Source organism: Tauraco erythrolophus, chromosome 2 (assembly GCF_009769465.1).
Source record: "Tauraco erythrolophus isolate bTauEry1 chromosome 2, bTauEry1.pri, whole genome shotgun sequence".
NCBI classification, from domain to species: Eukaryota; Metazoa; Chordata; class Aves; order Musophagiformes; family Musophagidae; genus Tauraco; species Tauraco erythrolophus.
The window spans coordinates 30008931-30031158 of record NC_141466.1 but is presented as its reverse complement, the minus strand read 5'-3'; the positions used below and the strand labels follow the sequence as shown (position 1 = coordinate 30031158).

Below are 22228 nucleotides of genomic sequence, written 5' to 3'. Positions count from 1 at the left end.
AATGCAACAATTTAATTCAGTAACACTCAAGCAAATAGTGTCTTATTTTGACAGTCAAACTCAGCTTACATTTGGTTTTAGGGATCATGTTTCCCAGGGCTTGTTTTTAATAGCTTGATCAAATCTGAGTCAACCAATCTCAGATTACATAATATATTTTTTTAGCCTTGGTCAAAAGTTAGACAGAACATAAACACAGGTATGCAGCACGACATTCTGCAGCCCAAAATTCACACACCAGAATGAAACGCAAGATAAGTAATCTAATAAAGCACATATTTATTACCTGTAACTGATGATCTAATGTAAGATATGCCATTGGGATGGAGTTATCTGACCCATTGGTCTCTGTAACAATACCAATAAAATTTTAATGTATTTTCAGAGTTAATTCTATTCTTATAGGACAAAAACAAGACTTCTAAATCGTTTCACAATATACAATCTGAATGTGGAAAGCAAATGGAAATAGCAGCGTTCCAATCCCAAGGCAGATGAATCATTTTGTTTTTCTGAATAAAGCTAAGAACTTCAAACGTATGGTCTATCACACCAAGAAGAAATAAGATTACGGTTATCATCCTACACCTCTAGAAGCCATGTAACACAATACAGATTTTAAAAAATACTATTTTGGTACAGTTTGCAATCACAATTTCTGTTTATTAAAAATTGCCATTTCATTCTTGTTTATGAAGGACAGCCAGCCAGCCCATGCATCTAATGATTTTAAATTAGAAGCTGTGCAAACCAGCTCTGCCAAAATAAAATAAGCACAACCTCCTGCTCAGTTTTGAAAACCTGCTCCAGTGAGGTCTGTAAAGTATCTTCCTCACAACAGGCTCTAAGGCATCTTCTCTGCTCTGTAGAGATACTTTGTGGGTAGCAAGGACCCCAGTAACCTGGGCCTGGCTGCTCTCTTCTTACACTGCAGTTACCCCGATTCTCTTCGTGCTTTCATTCCAGATTTAACTGTTTCTGAATTCTTATAGATTCTATCTTTTGTAGCCCACAATCTGCAGATCACAGGTTACTGTTAAGCTTTAAGAGACACAGGAGTAAAGACACATGGAGAACTACTGATTTTATAGCTGTATTATTGCTACTAGAGGATTATATGAGGAGGGTAGGTGGGAAAAAAAAAGGGGCTGCTTACCCATACCCAAAAGCACCTGCCCCAGAGTAGTCGTGGTAGAGAAACTAAGGTGTTGCCCTCAAAGACTATGCTATCTCCAAGAGCAGCTTCAAAAGGAAACAGAAATAAGAGGGTGGGAATGGAGAAAAAGTGGTTAAGTGTATGCTTGTAAGGAACTGGAAGGGTGGTAAGACAGAAAAAAAAAAGAAAAAGAAAACAACCCTAAACCCAGAGACTTCATCACCACAGTATCTTAAATGAGAACAACATAAAAAGTCTTTCCCTACATTAGACTATTGCCATATGTGGAGTACTGCTACAGCAAAGGAATTATTGCAATGTTTCAATACATCATACAAGCAAAACAACTTCAGATTACATTGCTGAGAGTTTCAGCACTGTGTCACAGAACTGTAGTTTTTCCTGTGATTGACTCAGAGTGCAGCAGACATCCTCATTTTCTCATTAACTTAAAAACGTGCCCTCTTTACAGAAACAAAATTATTTCTCTTTTAGAAATTCAAACAATTTTTGTTCATGGGACTGCATAAACCCTAACAAGAAAAATATACAGTGGTACATTCGTATTTACTCGAGTATAAGGTGAGGGATTTCTGTGGGCTAGAAAACAGACCTGACTCCAGCTCTACTGCTGTGCTGCATTTAAGGCAAATATTTGGGACAAACTGCCTTGCACTCGCATATGATCAGCAACTTTCCATTCCCAATGAACTACTGATTGGGTAAGAGCTTGCTCCCATGTGCAGACAGCAATTCCCGTAGTGCTCACTGCCTAAAGCAACTCAGGCCTCTGCTACACAAAAGAGGGCACAGGGTGGGCTGTGGCAGTGGGCAAGGGCTTTGGTAAATCGTAAGTGCAAGGCATAGAGCGTGATCAGGCAAAGTGACACCGACAGAAAGAAGAAAGCACAGAAGCAAAATAGAACCGTGTGTTGCCCTCTTCCCACTGAAACCGGGGGAAAAAAGAAAAGTATCGTCTTACATCCAGAATCACTTATATTTGGTAAAATACAAGTGCACACATGTATACCCACAGACATATATATATTATGTATGTATAGATATGCTTGTGCAAGTCAGTCCACAGTGAGTTTCCATTTCACCGTTGGTACAGTAACGGAATGAGAGTCTCATCAGCTAAGATGAATTGGGTCACAAAAAAAAAGATTTCAGAATTTGAGGCACTATGAGGTATTTTGAGACTAAGTTTAAGATTCAACATGTACATTTTGGGTAACAAAAATTTAATTCTTATTTATATACTAAAAGGAATTTGTGGGGATCCATTGTTTTCATGCAGTCCAGTACTGGTTCTTTTCATAATGGAGTGTGACTTTACAAATTGAATTCAACTATTAAATTATGATCACTCTGAATCCTATTTCACAATGAAGAACGGTGATGCTACAGTAGAAGTATTTACAACACTTCTGCACACATGCTTATGTTAGTCCATTTAAAAACAGTAAGATCATGTGCACATGTACGTTCTGCACAAGCAAAATTACAACACAGATTAGAAAAATGGAATTATCATATTCCAGCTGATACTCACCTTACATGACGTTTCATTAGAGAAGTCAAAGTAATGACAGCTTTAACTGGCGTTCATAATATAAATGCACAAGACTAAATGCTTTAAAGATGTCTATTCCCCTAATGCCTCAAAACCACACTACAGTCAAAAACTGGTTGTTAAAAGATCTGCATTAATACTATCATCGCTGCAGATGTTCAGTACTTTATTTCAAGCAAAACACTTACAAGTTTATGTAACTTAATCTATCTATATTAAAAAGTTCTTAAAGCCAGTGTGCAAAACAAAGCAGTAATGTAATGATTTAATTTAAGCAGAACTAAAATGGCCTGTGACTTTTTACTGCTTATTTTGTTAACGTCTAGGCACACACGCCACACCATAATCAAAGAAATATTTCTATTTTTTACAGGCAAAAGTTAACTGATGAACAAAGGATTACCTGCATCATCAGGTGTCCATGGATTACGAGTTGGCTTTTCAGAGGTTGGTCCCGAGGTAGTGATCATTCTCACACTAGGACTAGATGATCTACTGCTGTTTCTACTCTCCTGAAATGATAAAAGAAAACAAAATAAATGACCAGAAAAGTTAACAGAAGATTTGTTCAAAGGGTTCATTTAAAAAATATTATTAGAAGAAAAATAAATGTGAAGAAACCTGAACCTATAATCCTCCCAAATATCCTCCTATACAAGCTTTTACCTGAAAGCTCTCCAGATAGCTTGATAAACTTTACATGCATTGCGGAGATAACTTCATCCCCATTTCTACTCCATCTTTACCATATAAAGAGAAATGGTTATAATTTGGCCATTCAGCATTATCAAAAGTAGTGCTGAACAATGTGGTCAAGATCCTTTATATAAAAGCATGACACTGTCTAGTAGTTTTCATACCACCATTCATTGAAATCTAGCCAGCTCCATAATGTAAGGAAGAACCAAAGTTGGCTTCCAATGTTTAATCAACAAATGGAACTACATTCAACTAAAGGAATCCAGCTTTCTAACTGCACTAGACTGTGGGTGTATTAATCTACAGTTTTCCTTATGGCTCTTACACTAACTCAGAGGTACGCGATTCATCTTCAGAAAACATGAAAAAAATGTTTAATCAAAAAGAATCAATCAAAGCAAGCAATTAGAAAACGAGTACGTTCTCTCTCACAAAGTAAATTAAGAATCAAACAAAAATTCTGTAGGCAGTTCCTTTATATACAGCTTAGACTCCTCCAATACTTTGTTTACCAAAGTGCAAAAACATAATACAGAGTCATTATTCTATGGTTTATTTTTTAGAATTATTATTACAATATATATTCTTGTATTTCATATACCCCCTCACCGACATAAAATCAACACAGTAAGGATTTAAGACTATAAACCTCAGCAAATTTGCAGGAAAAAAAAAGAAGTAAAAAGAAAAGAGGCTCTTAAAATACAGAAAATAAATATTTTCAATACAGAGTCTTTATGATTCTAATTTCCAAATATCCTATCTTAATTTTTAAAAGCCAGGATTTTAGTCAAGTAACAATCAAAGAGTAACATGATTCTACACACTGAAATATTCATTATTTCAACTGCATTATGTTTCTCCCTGTAATTTTATTAACTGTTTAGTGTTCTATGTTAGTAACCAGAAACAGGGCAAAAAACTCTTGTAGAATAATCCAATGGATGGTATTATCGGCATGACAGCACCAGACGTTTTGAAAAAGCTTTTATGTTGGAGTCATTAAGCAAGGTTAATTGCCACTTATTTTCTTACTAATTTTTTTAAGTTACTGCTTACTGTCAGCGTCCTCAGATATGAATGATAAACACTCTGCTGATGGGAAAGGCCAGAAGACCGAGCAAGCACTTTTAACAGTAAGTCCTTTAAGTAAAAAGAGATTTGTCGAGTATCTACAGCTCATAGCAGAGGGCATCTGAGAAGTAATGTAGCTACAGTAACTTCTCCAGTGCTGTACTAGATTGCCTGCTGTACCAGATTGTTTTGATCATCAACAGAAAAGAAACTATTTCCTTGATAACATTAATAGACAAAATTACTAGAGATAGAAATGAAGGATTCGTATCTGACAGCATATCTAAAAAAGCACTGCAAAGTCCAAAGGAAGTTCCCAAAACAGAACATCCATTAGATTACAGTGTTTCAGTGTGTGTTGAGCGAGATGCTTGAGGCCTCCTGGACGCCAGCCCCTCCGACACGTAAGCCAGTGACTTTAGCAATCAGTTTCTGCTACCTTTCCACAGGTATCCTTTCAGCCTTGCTTCCTCCAGGTATCTCAGTATGCTCAACAGACCTGTTACCAGGTTACCCTCAAATCACCTTGCCAGGTGGCCAAGCCACACGCATTGTTAGCTTCTTAGCTTCTGTTTCTCAAAGACCTGCAGTCTTGAAAAGCTGGTGTGCTCTGAGGTATAATCCCTCCCCTCAAGTTTAATTTAACAGGGCACCCTAATTGAAAGAAATCACTGTTACTAGCCCTGTCTCCTCATCTCCAATTTTATCTTTCTGTGAAAGGGGAGAAAAAACCCAAACATGTGCATCCGTGACCAATTTCACAATCTCACAGACAGAATGATTCACCCGTATAACGTCAGATACCCCAAATTATCACACTTCACTTGCACGCATGTGGGCACGTACATTCTGACCCTGCTTCTCAGTGTTCAATACAGTACATGGCTTTCTTTAATGTATTATTTTTTTTTCCACTTCAAAGTAAACCATAAGAGTTATGAAGGCCCAGCAACAACTAAAAAGAAAACCTCAAACATTTAAAAAAGTAGTTTTGCTATTATGATAGTACTGTGAAGGATGAGGTACCAAAACAATCAACCCAATAAAAGATACAGAGGCAAGGACATGGATACATTACTAGGCATCTGATCACAATCTGCAGCTCTTGAGTGGTTATGTCAAATACGTTTCTCAGTATCTGTATAGAATACCAGATCTGTAAAGACTCTATCCAGTGTAAACAGTAAGCTTGCTGTGTCCTTCAAGCCCCTGAAGTTTTTAGGCTGCAGTTCAGAGTCTGAACATCTGTTTCTGTATTACAAAGGTATTTAGGCAAGAGGAGTAGTGCTGGCCTGACAGCACAGCACAATACAGTGTTTTAAAATGCATGCACAGGGAAATTGAAAGGCATAAGAAACAACTGAGTGGAAAAAAAAAATGTGTGGAAAAATGAATGGAAATAAATGGAAATGTAGCATTTGACTACATAGAGAGGGTTGCATCAATGCTGCTCATTGTCACTTGGAGTAAGGTTCAGTCTAACATCACCAAGCACTAGAGAAGTCTGAAAAATTGGGCTTCAACACGTGTTCTCACACTGAACCACTCCAATAGCTGCCCCAATGATGGAAACCTTTGGCTTAGCATATTTTCTTGTCTGAACTGTTGATGTAAAAGGGTCAGTTGAGTAGCACAATCATCTGCAAAGCACTATTACTGCCTGTTGCTCATAACATCAGTGAGAGTAATGCTGGAAAATGCCTTAAGTGTCTCAACAACATAAAATGAGTAATCATCAGCTATACAAATCTCACAAAAAAATTATTCTAGCAGTACACAGAAATAAAATATACATATAATGATAAAACATACGAGAAGGTCAGATTAAAACAGACCAGCAGTTAGCAGGTAAGCATGCCAAACTTTTGTGTATTTATTATTATCAAGTCTATTTTTTTTTCTTCACCTTAAGAAAATCCCATTCTGAATTGAAAAAACCTTCTGACTAAAAAAAAATAGTTACAAACAGAACCATCTTCTATTGACACAGCACCAATTTTCAGGAAAAAACATGTTAATACGAAGATTTCTGATCACCTTTAGCGTGTCAGTCAAATATTAAAAAGAGGAAAACTGGCACCGTGGCAATCCTTCAATTCTGAGCAGGACAGGGGCTTACAAGGGCTGGGTGCAGGAGCAGAGGCACGCAGTGCCATGGCAGCTTGGTGAACAAGGCTGCGCCGCAGGGTGGGTGTAAAGGAGAATGGAATGCGGGGAAGAAGGATGTTTGCAATGAAGAGAGGGAGGAGGAAGGGGATTTTTACATTAGAAGGGACAATCTATATATGGTATGGTGCATATGGGGAGATACGATAAACCAACCAGAGCAATGCTAGTCACAGATGTGTTTTCGGCTTTGGCTAGTAGATTGCTTATATGGACAGCGCTTCAGATTTTTAAAAAAAATTTAAGGCAGTGAGGCCCAGAGCTATAGAAACCCATAAAGAGTAATCTTAAGTCTTTTGCCATAATCACATTATGCTTGCTTTCTTCACTGTTTTCTCATTTATTATTTTTAAAATAAACAAACATATGTATGTCAAAGTTAGCGTTAATTTCAGCAGACTTTTCTATCTCTTCTCACGCCAAAAGGGGGATGAAAATTCATTATTCGTTATGTGCACAGCACAAAAATTTCTTCCACGTGCGTTTTTCGTGTCTGTTAAAATATTATGTTTTCCAGATTTTATCCTAATGTTTCTAAAAATCTGCAAGATAGAAGCAGATAATTGTAATTCTTCCACTTAGATTTTCAATACGTACACTATCAGAAGCAAGAAAGTAAAATGTGATTCTGGATCTCCTATAGACTCTCACCAGAAATTGGTGAGGTAAACAAAATAAAGACTTTTCTGTATCCTGGTCACAAGGACGATTTAACTAGAACATCCATACAAGCAGTAGAACAGCTTTCAAAGAAAGATTATCATAATAGTTATTAAGATATGAAGTAGATGCTGAAACTCTGGATTTTTAAATATCAATTGTTCATTAAAATGAACAGAATGAAAAATTTTAATACAAAAAGCTATAATTAATATATTCATACACTAATCAGTGCAATTTGGTATAACTGATGGACTGTCACTCAATTCCCCCCCCCCCCCGCCTTGCATAATTTTAGTTCTACAATTAACCGAATAGGCTAATCTATTTCTTTACTAAATTTTGCAGATTCATTTCTTTCTTGACAAACCTGTCTTCTCTGAAGATACTAAAATGTATTTAAAACCCATTTGTTATCTTCTGATAGATATACATAGCAAATTCTACTAATAATACCTGGGAGATTGACGAGGTTTCTGTGGCTATCACTCTCCATGGAATTAAAGCAGGATCAAATGTTGATCCCCCTGATAACTACACACCCCAAAAATTACCACCTATTTTAGATTATTGCAGTAGGTTGTTAAATATGGAAACCTGATTAACCTGATGAATATGCTAACCTTGTCTCCCACATCCAAATAATAGTAGGGATCTCAAAATTGCCAATTCACAGTAACGACCAAATAGTCTCTGTGAATTACTGAAACAGACAATGAAGCAATTAAAAACACAAAATAAACATCTGAATGAAACCATAGCTGTACTTTTCTCATTGAACATGTTCTTAGTTCAAATTGTTCTTAATTTAATTTCAATTTTATGTAGCATACCACTGTGTCTGTTACCATGGAACTTATGATACTAGACAAGAAGCTATGTTATTATAAAATATCTTATTGAGATAGTTTTTTTTTCCTAAGCAAAACTTTGTGACAGCACTCTCCTGTAAACCTTTCACCAGAAATGGGGAGATACTATTGTAAGTTACTATTTGGGTTTCAGAGATTGATAATAAATACATTTATAACACGGATGCATATGCTTTCTATTTCTATGCAAAACACGAATTTTATGTATGTATAATGGCCTCAGAGAATCATAAGTAGTAATTACTATTGCTTTCTACATATAGAGAGGTGAAAAGGCTTTCCTGCGTAACATCTGCCCTCAGTCAAATGAAGTGGTACATAAAAACTATGTGTACATAAAAACGATAAATGCTGCATGAACTATACAGAAAACACTTCTCATCTAGAGCTCATTCATAGATTACCCTCATGGAATCTCATTTAAATGCAATACAAATGGTACTACAGTCTGCCCAGCCTCCACATCATTTCTACAAAAACATGAAAGGTGAAGATTTCCAGACCAGTTTCCCTGAACAGACTCAGTGTTGAGCTTACTGAAAGATAAAGAAGAGACAAGAAAGACGTTACCTGACTGGACTCTGTACCAGCAACACTAAGATCTTGAATGGATCTGCGCCTCTGCTGTCCGTTTCCTGCTGGGAACAAAACAAAACAAAAACAAACCAGTGAAATCTATTCAGAACAAAATACGAAGGGTGCGACTGTTGCAGAGGAGCTTGGAATTTGTACAAATCCACAGAGAGAAAGTGTGTGTGTGTGTGGGGGGGGGGAGAGAGAGACAGCTGCAGAATTTTAACCCAAAACATGCTGGCCTGTCAACAAAAAGTATACCCTAATACAATAACCACTCCTACCACATGAATAGCTGCTGCACTCTACTCCACCATCTTCTGTCACATGTATTTGGTCAGGCTTAGTACTCCGGGCAGGAGCTGGTGACGACATCTATTTCAAGTGCGTTACGTTATGGGGATTTCTAAAAGCCAGACCGCAAAGATAACCGGCTGCCTGCTTTAACCTGTTGCTCTTTGGTGCGCTCAAGGAATGCAGCGAGGACGTCTGCCCGCGAGCCGCTCTCCTGAAGAAAATAAAGAAGCAAAAGCGCTTCCTTCTGGTCTGTCTCCTTCAGATGAACAAAACTATGTCCTAGTCTCATGCTCTGGGAAGTGTGAAAAGAGGACTGTTCAGCTAAATCACATCTCACCATCAACCTACTGAGCACAATGCTGTAATCTTTTCCTCTTCTCCTTCCACCTGTTAGCAATTATCCACCAGTGACAGCTACATAAAACAGTTTAAATTTTAACACTGACACGCAATCAAAGGCATTTCCAGGAAACAAGTCTCCTTAAAAATAAAGGAGATTATGCAACGGAATCTCCCTGGCTTCTTTGATTTTTACTACAGTGATTGTTTATATTGTCTCTTCAGAGCAGGTCAGCTGTCCAAAAGGAAACACCAAAACGTCCTGAGTAACAGCTGACAATGCTCAAAATTCTTGCTCTTAGCTCTGCATACGTAACTTTTCTACTGGAGGGGAGCATCCGAAACATGTCCCGCAGCCGTGGCAGCCCCTCGCCCAGCCACTCTGCACCAGCAGCCAACCCGGCTCACTCAAAGCCCTGTAACCAGCATCGCATTTTTAACCTTTTAGATACTTCCCATTCGGCATCATTTCCGTATGGCTCCACAGCCTGTCTTGACAGGTGTTTTGATTTGCAACAGTTACTACAAAAATGTAAGACTATTTAATATTAATCAATGCGTTTAATGGTATTGCACTTTAAATTTTTTAATATAGGTACTATTGCATGTAGGAACACATTACCACAAAACAGCAATAAAGAATTCTCAGTGTCACTTTACCAATTTGTCATGACATTTTATAGTCTAAAATTTATAGAAAGTACTATGAGAAACAAGCAAATAAGAAAATCAAGAAGGATTCTAGAATGGGAGTATATTCTTTGCTCTGAGTACAAATGAATTTGAATTGCACCTTTTCTGTGGTTTTGATCTTTGGCTTTCGAAACTCAGGGAAAGTACATACTTACCTAAGCAAAAATGGATATATTATGTTTAATACTTCAATATTAGCGTACGTATGAATGACAAACCTACATCAAAATTTCTCAACTTGCTCATTTGCAGTGAACTTTTTCATTACCTAATCATTTGACAAACAAGATTTTACATTTAATAGAATTCTGTGCTCTGGATACTTCATCTGGCTGCCACAGCTCATCTGAATATTCAAGATATGGGTGATCCACCCACAACCGATACAAAACTATGTGCACGTTTCATTCAACAACACTGTTACAAAATTAGCTCAGCTGAAACAGGCTTGCAAAAATATCTGAAATTCTCATTTCAGATTAGCAACATTTGTGAATTTAAAGAACCCAGCACATGTGTTGTTGAAATATTAGAACATGGCTGCCAAAATGTTAAAATAATCAGGGTGGGGTGCAGGAAAGAAAAGAAAATGCCTTGGGAGGAGAAAGAGGGGCCAAAACTACTGTGTTGTAATAAATGAACATCTTTAAATTAAATATCTTCAAGTTAGTAGCATGAGGGAAGAGCAAGCTCTACTAGGCAATGCCATTTTAATTAGTATAACTACTGCAGACATCTGGCAAATAGCTTAGACAAAGCAGAAACAGACTACGAATCAACAAATACTTATTGCTCCAGATTCAAGACAAATTTCAATTAAAAAATTTATATATAATCTTTATTTGAAACGATCACTGCTACTTCTCTATGCTTTCCTCTCACAGTTTTGACCTTGTTCTTACTTTTACGTCCATTTAAAACTATTTTTTTTCATTATAAAAACAAAGAGATTTGTAAATGCACAGAAGTTAATATACGGTAGCTTGATGCATTGTCAAGATTTCAGTGGTTTACAGGATTTTAAGATTAAAAATCAAACATTTCAAACATACTTCCTGGCCTCAAAAAAACCCCATTTCATACACTGTTGTTTATTTTTAAAATGAAATTCAAAAGGAACAGGAATCTTTCATTATGTGCTACTCCACATACTCCAGCAAAACCAAATTCTACAGCTTATTAAGGCTTTTGATCACCACCTCTCCCCCCAGTCAAATATCCAGACCAGCTATGAACTCTTCTCCCTGCCCTTTAGCAGATGCTTGTGTCTCCTTTTACACTTTATCATTTGCACATAGTACTCTCCCTTCCTTACACACCTAAAAGACCCAAACCCCTCTTGGTGCAGCATGATCAGTGAATGTAACAGTGCTAGGAGACATTTTAAAGAAGTTAAAACATTTATCTGAATTCCAGAAGAATGAGGTGATCTGAGGAGACGGGTGGGATTTCTGACTTATATTGGTTTTAAAAGTAGACGGAAAAATTACAGACCTAAGCATCTGTAATTCCTGTCTACTTTCTAAAGACGCTCAACAAAATGTGTCTCTCCTGAGTAATCATTTATGCAGCGTCAATGTTACAAAAATCTTAATGCTGTGGCACAGTTTCAGATGACAAAATTACAAAGTCAAATGCATGCATGCTATATGCATGAGATGTCTAATGTTGCCAGAGAAGAAAAGGCTGCTCTTGAAGGTATATTTGCTAGATGCTGCTTGATTGGTTTGTAGCAAAAAGATGTTCTGATTATTTTTCTTGACCGTACTACAAACTATACTTAGATTCTTTTTGTTTCTTTAAACATATAGCTACTTAAGCCTTCTGTACTTATTAGGGCTTTTATTTTTCATATACATATAAAAATAAAATGTTGGTGCTTATCTATACTATGTGTTATATATACTATAAATGGAAAAAAAAACCCCAAACTTCACTTGGCTATTTGGTCACAGGATACCACCACTGAAAACTCATTTGCCAAGTTTCTACAGAAAAAAAGGAATTTGTTGATCCATTTTTCAGTTTCTAAGTTTTGTAAGCTAGTGACACAAAATAGTATCTTAAATGAAAGAAAGTTCTAGTCATCCTTATTTAAACTTACTTAGAAAGAAAAGCAAACATACATTAAAAACTTCCAGTTCTGCCAACATTCTACCTTCAACTGATAAAAATCTGTATTTTATGACCTCGGTAGCACAATCAGTTCACGGATGAAAAGCAGCTGAGGCAACACATTACAAAAAACCCCAATGATAGCAGATGTAGTGCTCATACTTCCAAAATAGCCTTCTAAAATAGCCCTGCCCCAAAGCAGCTGACTCACGGTAACATGCCTGCCTGGTGCCCTCCCCTCTCTGGGAAGCAGCTGCTTTACCATGTGCTCAGCAGAACTCCAGGCAGCACCACAGACTGGGTCAGCACTCAGGCTGCTCCGAGGAGCGACACGGACTGCTCACCCTGTGGACGGATGGACTGTGCCCAGGGACGTCTGGAGGAGCCAGGTACGTGGCAGAAGTGTTAAGGAACGTAATGGGGTGGGATCGAGACAGAGGTGCCAGTTTGGGGATCTTGGAAGTACAACTAGAAGGGGAAAAGCATGTTAAGAGGCCAGGGCTGAAAGCCATGTGCTGTGAGAGTAAGGAAAGAGGTGACAAATAGGCTACGTTATATTGTCTTTAAAAGAATAACTGAGCAAGGCACTTCTGAATAACTGCTTTACATATACAGATAAACGTAATTAATTTACAGGGCAGATGCTCACATCCCTGTCACGTAATGATTAATCTTTTTTTTTCTGCCCTGTGATTCTTATAGGAAAACTGTTCTGACAACTAGAAAATGTTTAATATACAGCCTAGACTTATTTGCAGACAATTTACATCTTTCTTCTGTAGTACCAACACTGTCTTTTAGCTTAAGTAGTTCTGTCTTCCTAGTCTTCAGCTGCAGATTCACCTATAGAAAATACTAATTTTCAGCTTTCATTCTGTGGACTAAAAAAGCCATGCTTACAGATTCTTCTTTATACTCTCCATACCATCCTAGTTGCTCTTCTTGCTACTATTTCAGAACACACATGTTTCTTTTATATGGCTGCCCAGGATAGTATGTTGAACTCCTGATTAAACCACAGCAAGGGCCTGTAAAATAGTGTTAGTGCTTCCTTACTTGTCCTGGAAATGAATCTTAAGATTTCACACAGTTTTTTTACAACTGCATCACTTTAGTGTCTTATACTACCTGAGATTAATCTGCATGCATCTGCTATGGTCCTTTGCAGTCATCTTACTACAAGAAATTGTTGCTAGTGTGTGACCCGCGGTGCATGATCCTCGATTTTACCCTATTTCTATTTTTTTCTCCCCAGTCACGGCAAAATTCGCCCTATGTGATACTCTAATTCTCCTCTTTATGAATAGTCACTTCTGATAAAGCATTAACAGTGAATTTCATTATCGCTCATTTAAAACTTAAATACCTTAAGAGTAAATTTTGAGAAAATTCATTAATATGCTTGCTCCAATCCTATACCTTCTTTCATTTCTACAGGTTGCTTCTTCTCTCCTGTCTATTCCAAATTCACCTTGGAAGGCCCGTCCTGTCAAGTTCAATTAAAATAGTCCAGAAGAATATTTAATTAACTTCCTCTGCCTGAATAAGTAAAACCAATAGACTAGTACAATCTATTTTGTGAAAACGACACAACGTTTTATTTCACTGACTTTTTAATTATTCTCTAAAAGTTTCAAGGTTTCTCGGAAGCCTCAGTGCTGTTCCTGCAGACAGTGTGCACTGACAAGAGGCACTCAGTAAGCTTCTAGAGCTTATTTGCCAGGCTCTCATCATGTGCTGACATCACAAAACTTGACAGATCACTTTCACTTTCCTTGCTCTCTCAGGATTTCATTTATGTTATGGCAGGTCAGGACCATTTGAAAATTACAGTGGAAAGCTACACTAGTAAACTTTTGCCAATTTGTTAGCCTCAGTACCAAATAGGTTTTCTTCCCATGGGTACTGCTATTGTTCTTTGGAATTTACTTTTTGACATTCTGTATTTTTATATGTAAACTTCGATAAAGTTATTTGAATGAAACTTTTGTACAAATTATCTTTTATATGCAACTTTAAAATACCAAACTACGTCAAGATTTACAAGGAAACTTCCTCAGACAACACAAATTTAAAGAAGGGGGTCCACAGATTTTAATGGCTCTCTAGATTAGCAGTGGATACTACTACTTGCATTTCCTGCCTCTGACAAATCATTTTGAAGCAACTTGTACACCATTAATACCTACCACAGGATGGCTGTGATATGTGATGGGATTGATTATACTTATTTTTAGGCTTTGAGAAGTATGAAATACAAGAAAGAAATCTGCTTTGATTGCAAAAAAAGGAGGGGGAAAGGAAAACAATATGCTGCTAACTAAATACAGACTTGGGATAGATAAGAATTATCCTTTAAAGTCCCAACTCAATCTACCAGCTATGGTACCCAATCACACTGATCATCTTCTTGTCAGAAACCTCTCCTAATAATTTTAGTTTGCATTAACTTAAACACAACAGCAATACCTCCTGAAGACACACTTTACCTCTAGAAAAATGTAGTCAAATATAAGAACTACACAAAGTAAGCACTGATTTTTATTTTTTTTTTTAATCACAAGCATCATGTGGATTTGAAGCTCTGTACATAATGTATTTAAGGTTTTTGTTCTACTAATATGTGATTAGATTAAAAATAGGCGCTCAAATACAATGAAGATGTGAGCAAGATAACTACCTAGACAGGATTTTTTCAACTTAAGTCCATTTTCACCAAATGAGATATTGTAATAAAAGACTGCATGCAGAGTTTTGCTCTATAAGAAGACTCTGAACATCAAGGTCCTAAAGGAAACAATCCTTTATCGATAAAAGCAAATTCGAACTAGAAGATCGAATCCTTTAAAGATAAAACTAAGTTTGCATTAAAACATCATGCTTCTCTTTACAGAGACATTATGAAAAAGTAACTGGGATAATTTCTACTTCTGTCCTAGAGCAACTGGAGCAAGAAGTATTTTTAGCAGTCTGATCATTATTCCGGCATCTTAATCAATTGACCCGTTCACCTGGTCTGCGATACCTGGTATGATGATCTCAGGGACATCCAGAATGTTGCCAAATGAAGCAGTTTTACGATGGCCTCGTTTAGGCTTGGAATAGGCTGAAAAAATACACATATACAATACACATGCAAAACACTAAAATGGCAATAGCAAAATTATTAAATTCCTAATATTGCATTTTTCATAAACTTGGTTAAACTGTAGTTCATGCAAAAATGTGTCATGCAGAATAAACTGCATTGCCTTCCACTCATGCTTACACATAGTAAAGCCACTGTTAAAAAGCAAAAATGCAGAACTAGCCGTCATTACAACACCGTGTAATTAGTTATAGTTAGCAACACAAAAGTCAAACACAGAAAGCAGCATGGCAACAAAGAAGGGAAAACCAAATGTAATTATCCAAACAGAGAAAAAATTATATTATTTCAGATCACCTGTATATTCAGAATAAATTATTGATTGCCTGAACTTATGTAACATTTTCTCTTTAGTGTTGGGTACAAACTATTTTATAATCAAGATTAATAGCTGGGTACTTCTGTTTCTTTAAATCATCTCCTTTTAAAGGAAATCTCATCTGTCTTTGAAAAAATGCTTACTCTTACTACATTTGACAGTCATTCCTGCCTTTCATTCTTTTGTCCTATTAGTGAAGATTGTTTTTTTTTTTTTTTTTTTTGAAACCTGGGTATCACTACCAACCTTTTCATTTTTGAATGACATTCAAGAAATATTATATACTTTGGAATAAAATCTAATTATACGTATTTTATTTTTGTTTTACTCCTTGTTTAAAGATAAATTACCATTTAGAGAAAAGTCTGAATACATCTCCTAAAGGTTGAACATTGCAGCATATCCATTTCAAACTAAGTAAAGGTGATGTGCATTATGTGATTTACACTTAAATCTAGCGATAGATGGAACAAGAAAATTCAATAATTCTTGACCTGATTTACTCTTAACAGCCCAATTCTCACCCAGCCACAGAACTTTTTTTTCCAGTTCACAGCATATTATTTCTGTCACACAGTTAAGAAGATTAAAACCAAAGCAAAACCAATACAGTGCTGTTTCAGCTCTTTTCTGAAAAAGTTACAGTCAGATGGGTTTCACCTCATTTCTAGTAGTCCACTACTGCCTGAAGTGATTTGCTAAAAAAAAAAAATAACTAGTATGTTCAATAGATACTTTTGTTTCAAGAAAAAGAAACCCTACAGTCATTAAAAAAAATCTTAGAATATTCTGAAATAATAATTACTATTCAGAGCAATGTACTTAAGGAAGACAAACCAGGAAAATTAAAAACTCACACAAAGGAGTGCCAGGTTATCATCACTAATGTCAAAAACTTACATTGACTTTAGAGTGTCAGTGACCAAAGTGAGTCCTGACATATTTTAAAATATAACCAGCATGTTATTATTATCAGGTAAGTACACAGCTGCCTTCTGTGTTAGGAAACCTTTAGATATATTCAGGATGAGATGTGCTACACAATTATCCAGTCAAAGACTGACAATACAAAAGACAAATCTTGGAATAAAGCTTCAAAATAATAACATAAAAGTAAAAAGTGTTTAGGGAACGATAAATATTATTTCATGAGTAACTTCAGTATTTAGTAAAACAAGATCCTGGAGTCATAATACAATGAAGAACAAAAATGAAAGTGTCATGGTGCACAAGAAAGCCAGATTAAGATTACACCTACTCAATTACCCTAAATGTCAGATTGGTAGAAAAATGCTAGAACAGCTAAGTAACCCTGGACTAAACAAAGTAATTTTGTCGTGATTATTTAAATCTGTGGTTATAGAGCGTAACAAAAAAAGTTTCATATATGAAACTTAAAACCTGAAGTTTCCAGAGATTAACAAACAATATCTTTGATGAAGAAAAGAGACAAGAAAGTGTTTGCCAAGTATACATGTTTTTATTAATTCGCTCTTCTGGGAAGAATAAAGATGGCTTTCACTGTAAAATTATGTATTTATACTTACACAAATTCCAATTCACTCAAGGATTCAATGTTTAGACACAACAATTTATAGCTACCTGAAACAAACAGCAAACCTGGCAAAACACCTGTAGCTTTGTTGTTTGTTTGTTTTTTAAAGATACCAATGCTTTGTTAATTTGATAAATAAAATCTATGTTTCTCTTTCCGAAATCTCTCAAAGTGGATTTTAAACCTTATTTGGGAACATGCTGAACTTTAAACCCACCTCTTAATTTCAAAATATTACAGGAATAACCTTGAAGGAAATGTTATTTTAGAAGTAACAGGTTGGAACTAGATGATCTTTTAAGGCCCCTTCCAACCCAAACCCATTCTATGATTCCATGAAATAATTACACTAGCAGATATGGAATAACATTATTTGAGACGCCAAGGAGAAAGTTGTGCATTTGAAATAGGACTGATATTTAAAAGTCTCATAACAATTATTCTAAAAAGGTAGAAGTCTAATTCAACAAAAGTAATCTCTTCTGAAACCTTAAAAGTACCCAATTAAAATACTCAACCTTGGTGAGTGTACAGCTGTGAATGAAGCCATTTCCACCCACAATTACTAAAGGACAATAAAGACTCCATGAAAAGTCAAAGCATCTTCATACGGCTAATGGTATTAACCTTCTGTAAGACTATACATGTTTTACATTTTCCTTCCTCCTCATTCCGTAGTCTATCCTCCAAATAACCTTTAATTTTACCTGTGAGAGAAGCTATTCTTGCTTCTATTTCAGACATGTCAGCACTCATTCTTTTGGCTTCTCCTGAAACAAGGGCTGACTGTGGTCTTGCACGAACATCTGACAAGCTCTCCACACTGCTCCCGCGAGACGGGGGTAAACTCAAACGGCCAGGATCACCCTGTTTCAACAGTCACATTTTTAAAAAGAAAAACAAATCTGCAGAAGCCCCTCCGTGATATGCACAGTATGGAGGTTAAAAATATATTTCTGTGATGTGCATTTTAAAAGTGACAAGATTTAAAATTTGTAATTCAATAAATGGTAATAATTTAGCTATCATTGACATACAAGAGCCTAAAATCTGCAACTTTCAAAAGAATCTAACTTCACACAGATAAAAATCGAGTAGAATTAGGCTAATATTGTCACAAGAGAATCTTTATATTTTTTCATCCTACTTGAAATAAAACATAGTATTTTCAAAATTCACATAAATGTTTAAAGGTTTCATATTATAGTAATATTTTGGTTCTAAATTAAGGCAATGATTTTCAAATATATTTTTTTTAACCTAATGAATTCCTTTAAATAAAAGGAACTATTTTTTTATTTCATTGGAGATCTTCTTAGAGGCTCCTAGCTTACCTTCTGGGAATCACTGGGTATTTTTCCATCCCCTTTCATGTTCTTTTCCTATAATTAACTGGCTCTAGTATTGTACTATTTTTAAAAGAAGACACTAGTGTTTCATAGCAGTTACAACATTTTTGTCCATTTTGTCCCTTTCATTATTACGGTTCAAAATTGCACGCGTTGGCTTACCGGCTGCTTGGCTGTATTTTTCATTTGCTGTGCCAATTTTGACTCTAAACGTTTAATAGTGTCATTGGTAGAAGCTCCTTGGAAGTCACTTGGTTCCACATTAGCATCACTCTTGTTACTTGTGTTTGTAGAAGTGATGTCCATGAATGAACCTAGAAACCAATAAGGAAAAACATTTGAGAATTTTCATTAAAAATACTGAAGTGTGTCTCTTCATGTCTCTTCACTTGAGCATTCTCAGAAGCCTAACTTTGCTTTAAAGCAACACTTCTGAAAACTTTTAATGAAAGGCAAGCTGCAAGATTGCAACAGATCCATTAACATAAAAAGTAAAAGGAGTGAAAAAGACAGAATACATGACTAAGTACTATGATGACATTCTGAAGTCAATCTTTAGCTTGCTCTGAAATTGTTGGGGTAGATGTTATGTTAACGATACAACCAGCAACCTCGTTCATAATTAATGAAAAAGTCCATCATTAACTGTAGAGCAGCACAAGTACCTGAAAAATAACAGACAATATATATTCACAGTTTAAAGTGATAAATCATAGCTTAGAATCGGACACTGAGGGGTGGAGAACAGCTAGTGAAGTAACCACAATGCTACAGCTGAAAAGATTTTTTAATATACAGATCACTAAGTTGCAAAGTAGCCAAGGAAACTTTATCCAAAATAACAGCAATTTGTTTGGAGATAGAAAACAAATTAAACAAACAGTCAAAGGTGAAGACATTTAAGATTAAAAACAACTGAGGTCACTCAGTTGGGAAAACTGTACTCTAAAAAAAAATGAGAAGACCAAAGGACCTGTATTTTCTGTTATTAAAAGGATTCCTCTGAGGGCAAGACTACCTGAAAGCCTAGCCCACATTTTGTTCTGTTCCTCTTTCTTATGATTCCCTTGCACTTAATTTAAATTACTGTATTTACTGCATCTTAACATAAAACAACTGCAAGTTTAAATTGTGGAGATCATAACTGAAAACAGGTGCAGCTTTCAAGAATAGTAAAAAAATCTAAAAATGCCAACTCCTAAACATTACATATGAGCAAAAGAGTGTCAATTGCTAGCAACCTTCACTGGGGAAAAAAGGAGACCTTAAACCTGGACATTCGGAGACGGCTTTTATTATTCTTCTTCACAAAAGGTGCACTTCAGCAAAACCACTTGGCTGAGAACACTAAATACGATGTGGTATAAGGTCTTAACAAAAAAAAATAGATTTCTGTCAATGCTTAAGATTTTGGAAAGGTCACCTTTACCAACTTGATTTCAAATCAGTATGAGAACGTGCTTTATAATCCATCTGCATCATTTCATGCTGCTGTTCTTTTCACTTATTTATACAAGTGTACCTGTACTAGTGGCGGAGTTGCTTTGGCCTTCATCTGAATACTGGCAAGGATATTGCAGAGGTTCATCAGCTCCTGGAAAGTACTGTGAAAAAACAGCAATGATTTGATAAAAAAAAATAATTAACAATAGTTTCAAAATTATTTAAATAGTATCCCATAAAATAATTTATAAATATAAATTCTATATTATGTTTAAAGTAATTTATGTGGAAGAGAAATAAATGCAATTATTTTTAGTCATACATTAAAATATATCTATGACTATTCTTATTAAATTCCCCAAACCTGTTATGAGTTAGCATACCTATCCCATAAGTACAGGAATGATTTCCCTTCTCTATGGTAATAATTTGATAATTTTTATCAATAAGAGAGAGAAGGAGAGAGGAAACATGTAAGCCCACCTTCAGAGTGTGATAAAAGGCATACCTTTTATAATTCAATTTCCCAACTTGATAGGTTAAGAAATTAATAAGATACTAAAATAAATTTTTATACCCGCATCAAGTGTGTCATTATTTTAACAATTTCCTCCATGGATGGTCGTTGTGAGGGATCCTTGGACCAACAACGGGTCATTAAACTCTCAATCGGTTTAGGTAAGTTTTTGATCAACGGTGGCCGAGTACCTATAATTGAAATTAGGTAAACCCCTTAATTTGTTAAACAGACTATAAAACAACTGACAGTGACTGATCTCTCTCCGGTATTTTCCTAAATAAATATAGGAAAACCTAGTTAATTGTAGTCTGAAAGAACTGGCCTGTACTAATTTTCTGTCTTATGGACAAAAAAACTGACAAAAAAAGTTCCTTTGTACTATATACTAATTACAATTACATACAAACAAGTAGAGAGAAAATTAAACTTTTCCTTCAGTAGTGGTTTGAATAAATTCACTGACTGACCAAATACAACATATTAAAATGGCTAATGAATATGTTACCACCTTCTGAAGAATAAAGCTCTGGACCAAGCTAGGAAGAAAATAGTAACAGTCTTTGGTTCCTAACACTGTACTCATATGGAAAAAAAAGTATTTTTTAGGGCTGATTTTGCTCTTAAGAGCTTCCTAAAAAATTACTAAGCACTGAAAGTATGAACGTCGGGTGAGTTTTTCATGGCCTATACACATTTTTAATTATGTATTTTACTTCAACTGTTTTATGACTATTCAGCGAATTTTTGGCTCAAGTTTCTACTTTCTTTACTATTTCAACAACGTGTCCAATTAATGGACACCTAGTTGTGTTTAATAGATGAGATGTAGTGATATTTTGCATAGAAAGCAGCAAGTATTTAAAAACGTATTAACCGTAACAAGAAATATATGAAGTAAGAGTGCCTCAATGGTTTCAAGTGAGACGAAGAGCACTAACACTTCCTTCCTAAGAAGGAAAGAAAATTTTCCTAAGAGAAAAAGAAAAAAAGAGAGACGTTTTTAAAGCAAAAGTAGGGATGGATGGGGAATTTGTGTTCCCCTAAAGGATACTCCCACACCTTACCAAGGCTTTCTGATTTATGACTATTAGAATTACGCTTACTTTTACAGTTAATGCTTTTATGCAAGACACTCATCACTCCTAATTTCAATGACTTCTGTCCTTGAAAAAAATCAAATGCAGAATCTATTTCTTCATTCAAAAATGCCATTTGCAAACATCTATCCTTGTGCATTATTACGACTATAATGCTCATCCATCCTATCCCTGTCTGCCCCTTTCTCTTCTTCATGGAACAGGATGCCTGTGCTCACCTTAAGCTTCTATCATTCAGTATGGAAGCAACGACACTCAGGCAGAGTATCGGCCTTCATTGCTTGTTTGGAAGACGTAATTAACAAACAAGTTCACGTTTTCTTTGATGTCGTCTTTCAAAAATGGCAGAAATTCCTTGCAGACATTCACTAAACTACTTCACTATCATTACTTTATTCTTCTTAAAACTCTGTTTTGCTATGGTACCTAAAAACACAGTTAAAAAAAAAAATCACACCACTAAGCATGATGATACTACAGTCTGTTATTCTGACCAATGTTCTACCACTGCTTTCTTTTGTCCATTTGAATCCGACCACTGTCTCCTGTTCATATTCTAAGCTCCTGAGAATCTGTG

At 35.8% G+C, this 22228-nt stretch overlaps 1 protein-coding gene across 1 annotated transcript in view; it reads right to left on the bottom strand.

Moving 5' to 3' along the window:
* Positions 1–22228, bottom strand: part of MAP3K7 (mitogen-activated protein kinase kinase kinase 7) — a 48863-nt gene that overhangs the window by 5524 nt on the left and 21111 nt on the right. Inside the window, 9 exon segments of the mRNA XM_086631282.1 lie at positions 287–348; positions 3136–3230; positions 8769–8838; positions 15246–15326; positions 17950–18012; positions 18043–18109; positions 18754–18905; positions 20114–20195; positions 20612–20742. Coding sequence (XP_086487408.1) covers positions 287–348; positions 3136–3230; positions 8769–8838; positions 15246–15326; positions 17950–18012; positions 18043–18109; positions 18754–18905; positions 20114–20195; positions 20612–20742 — 803 coding nt within the window.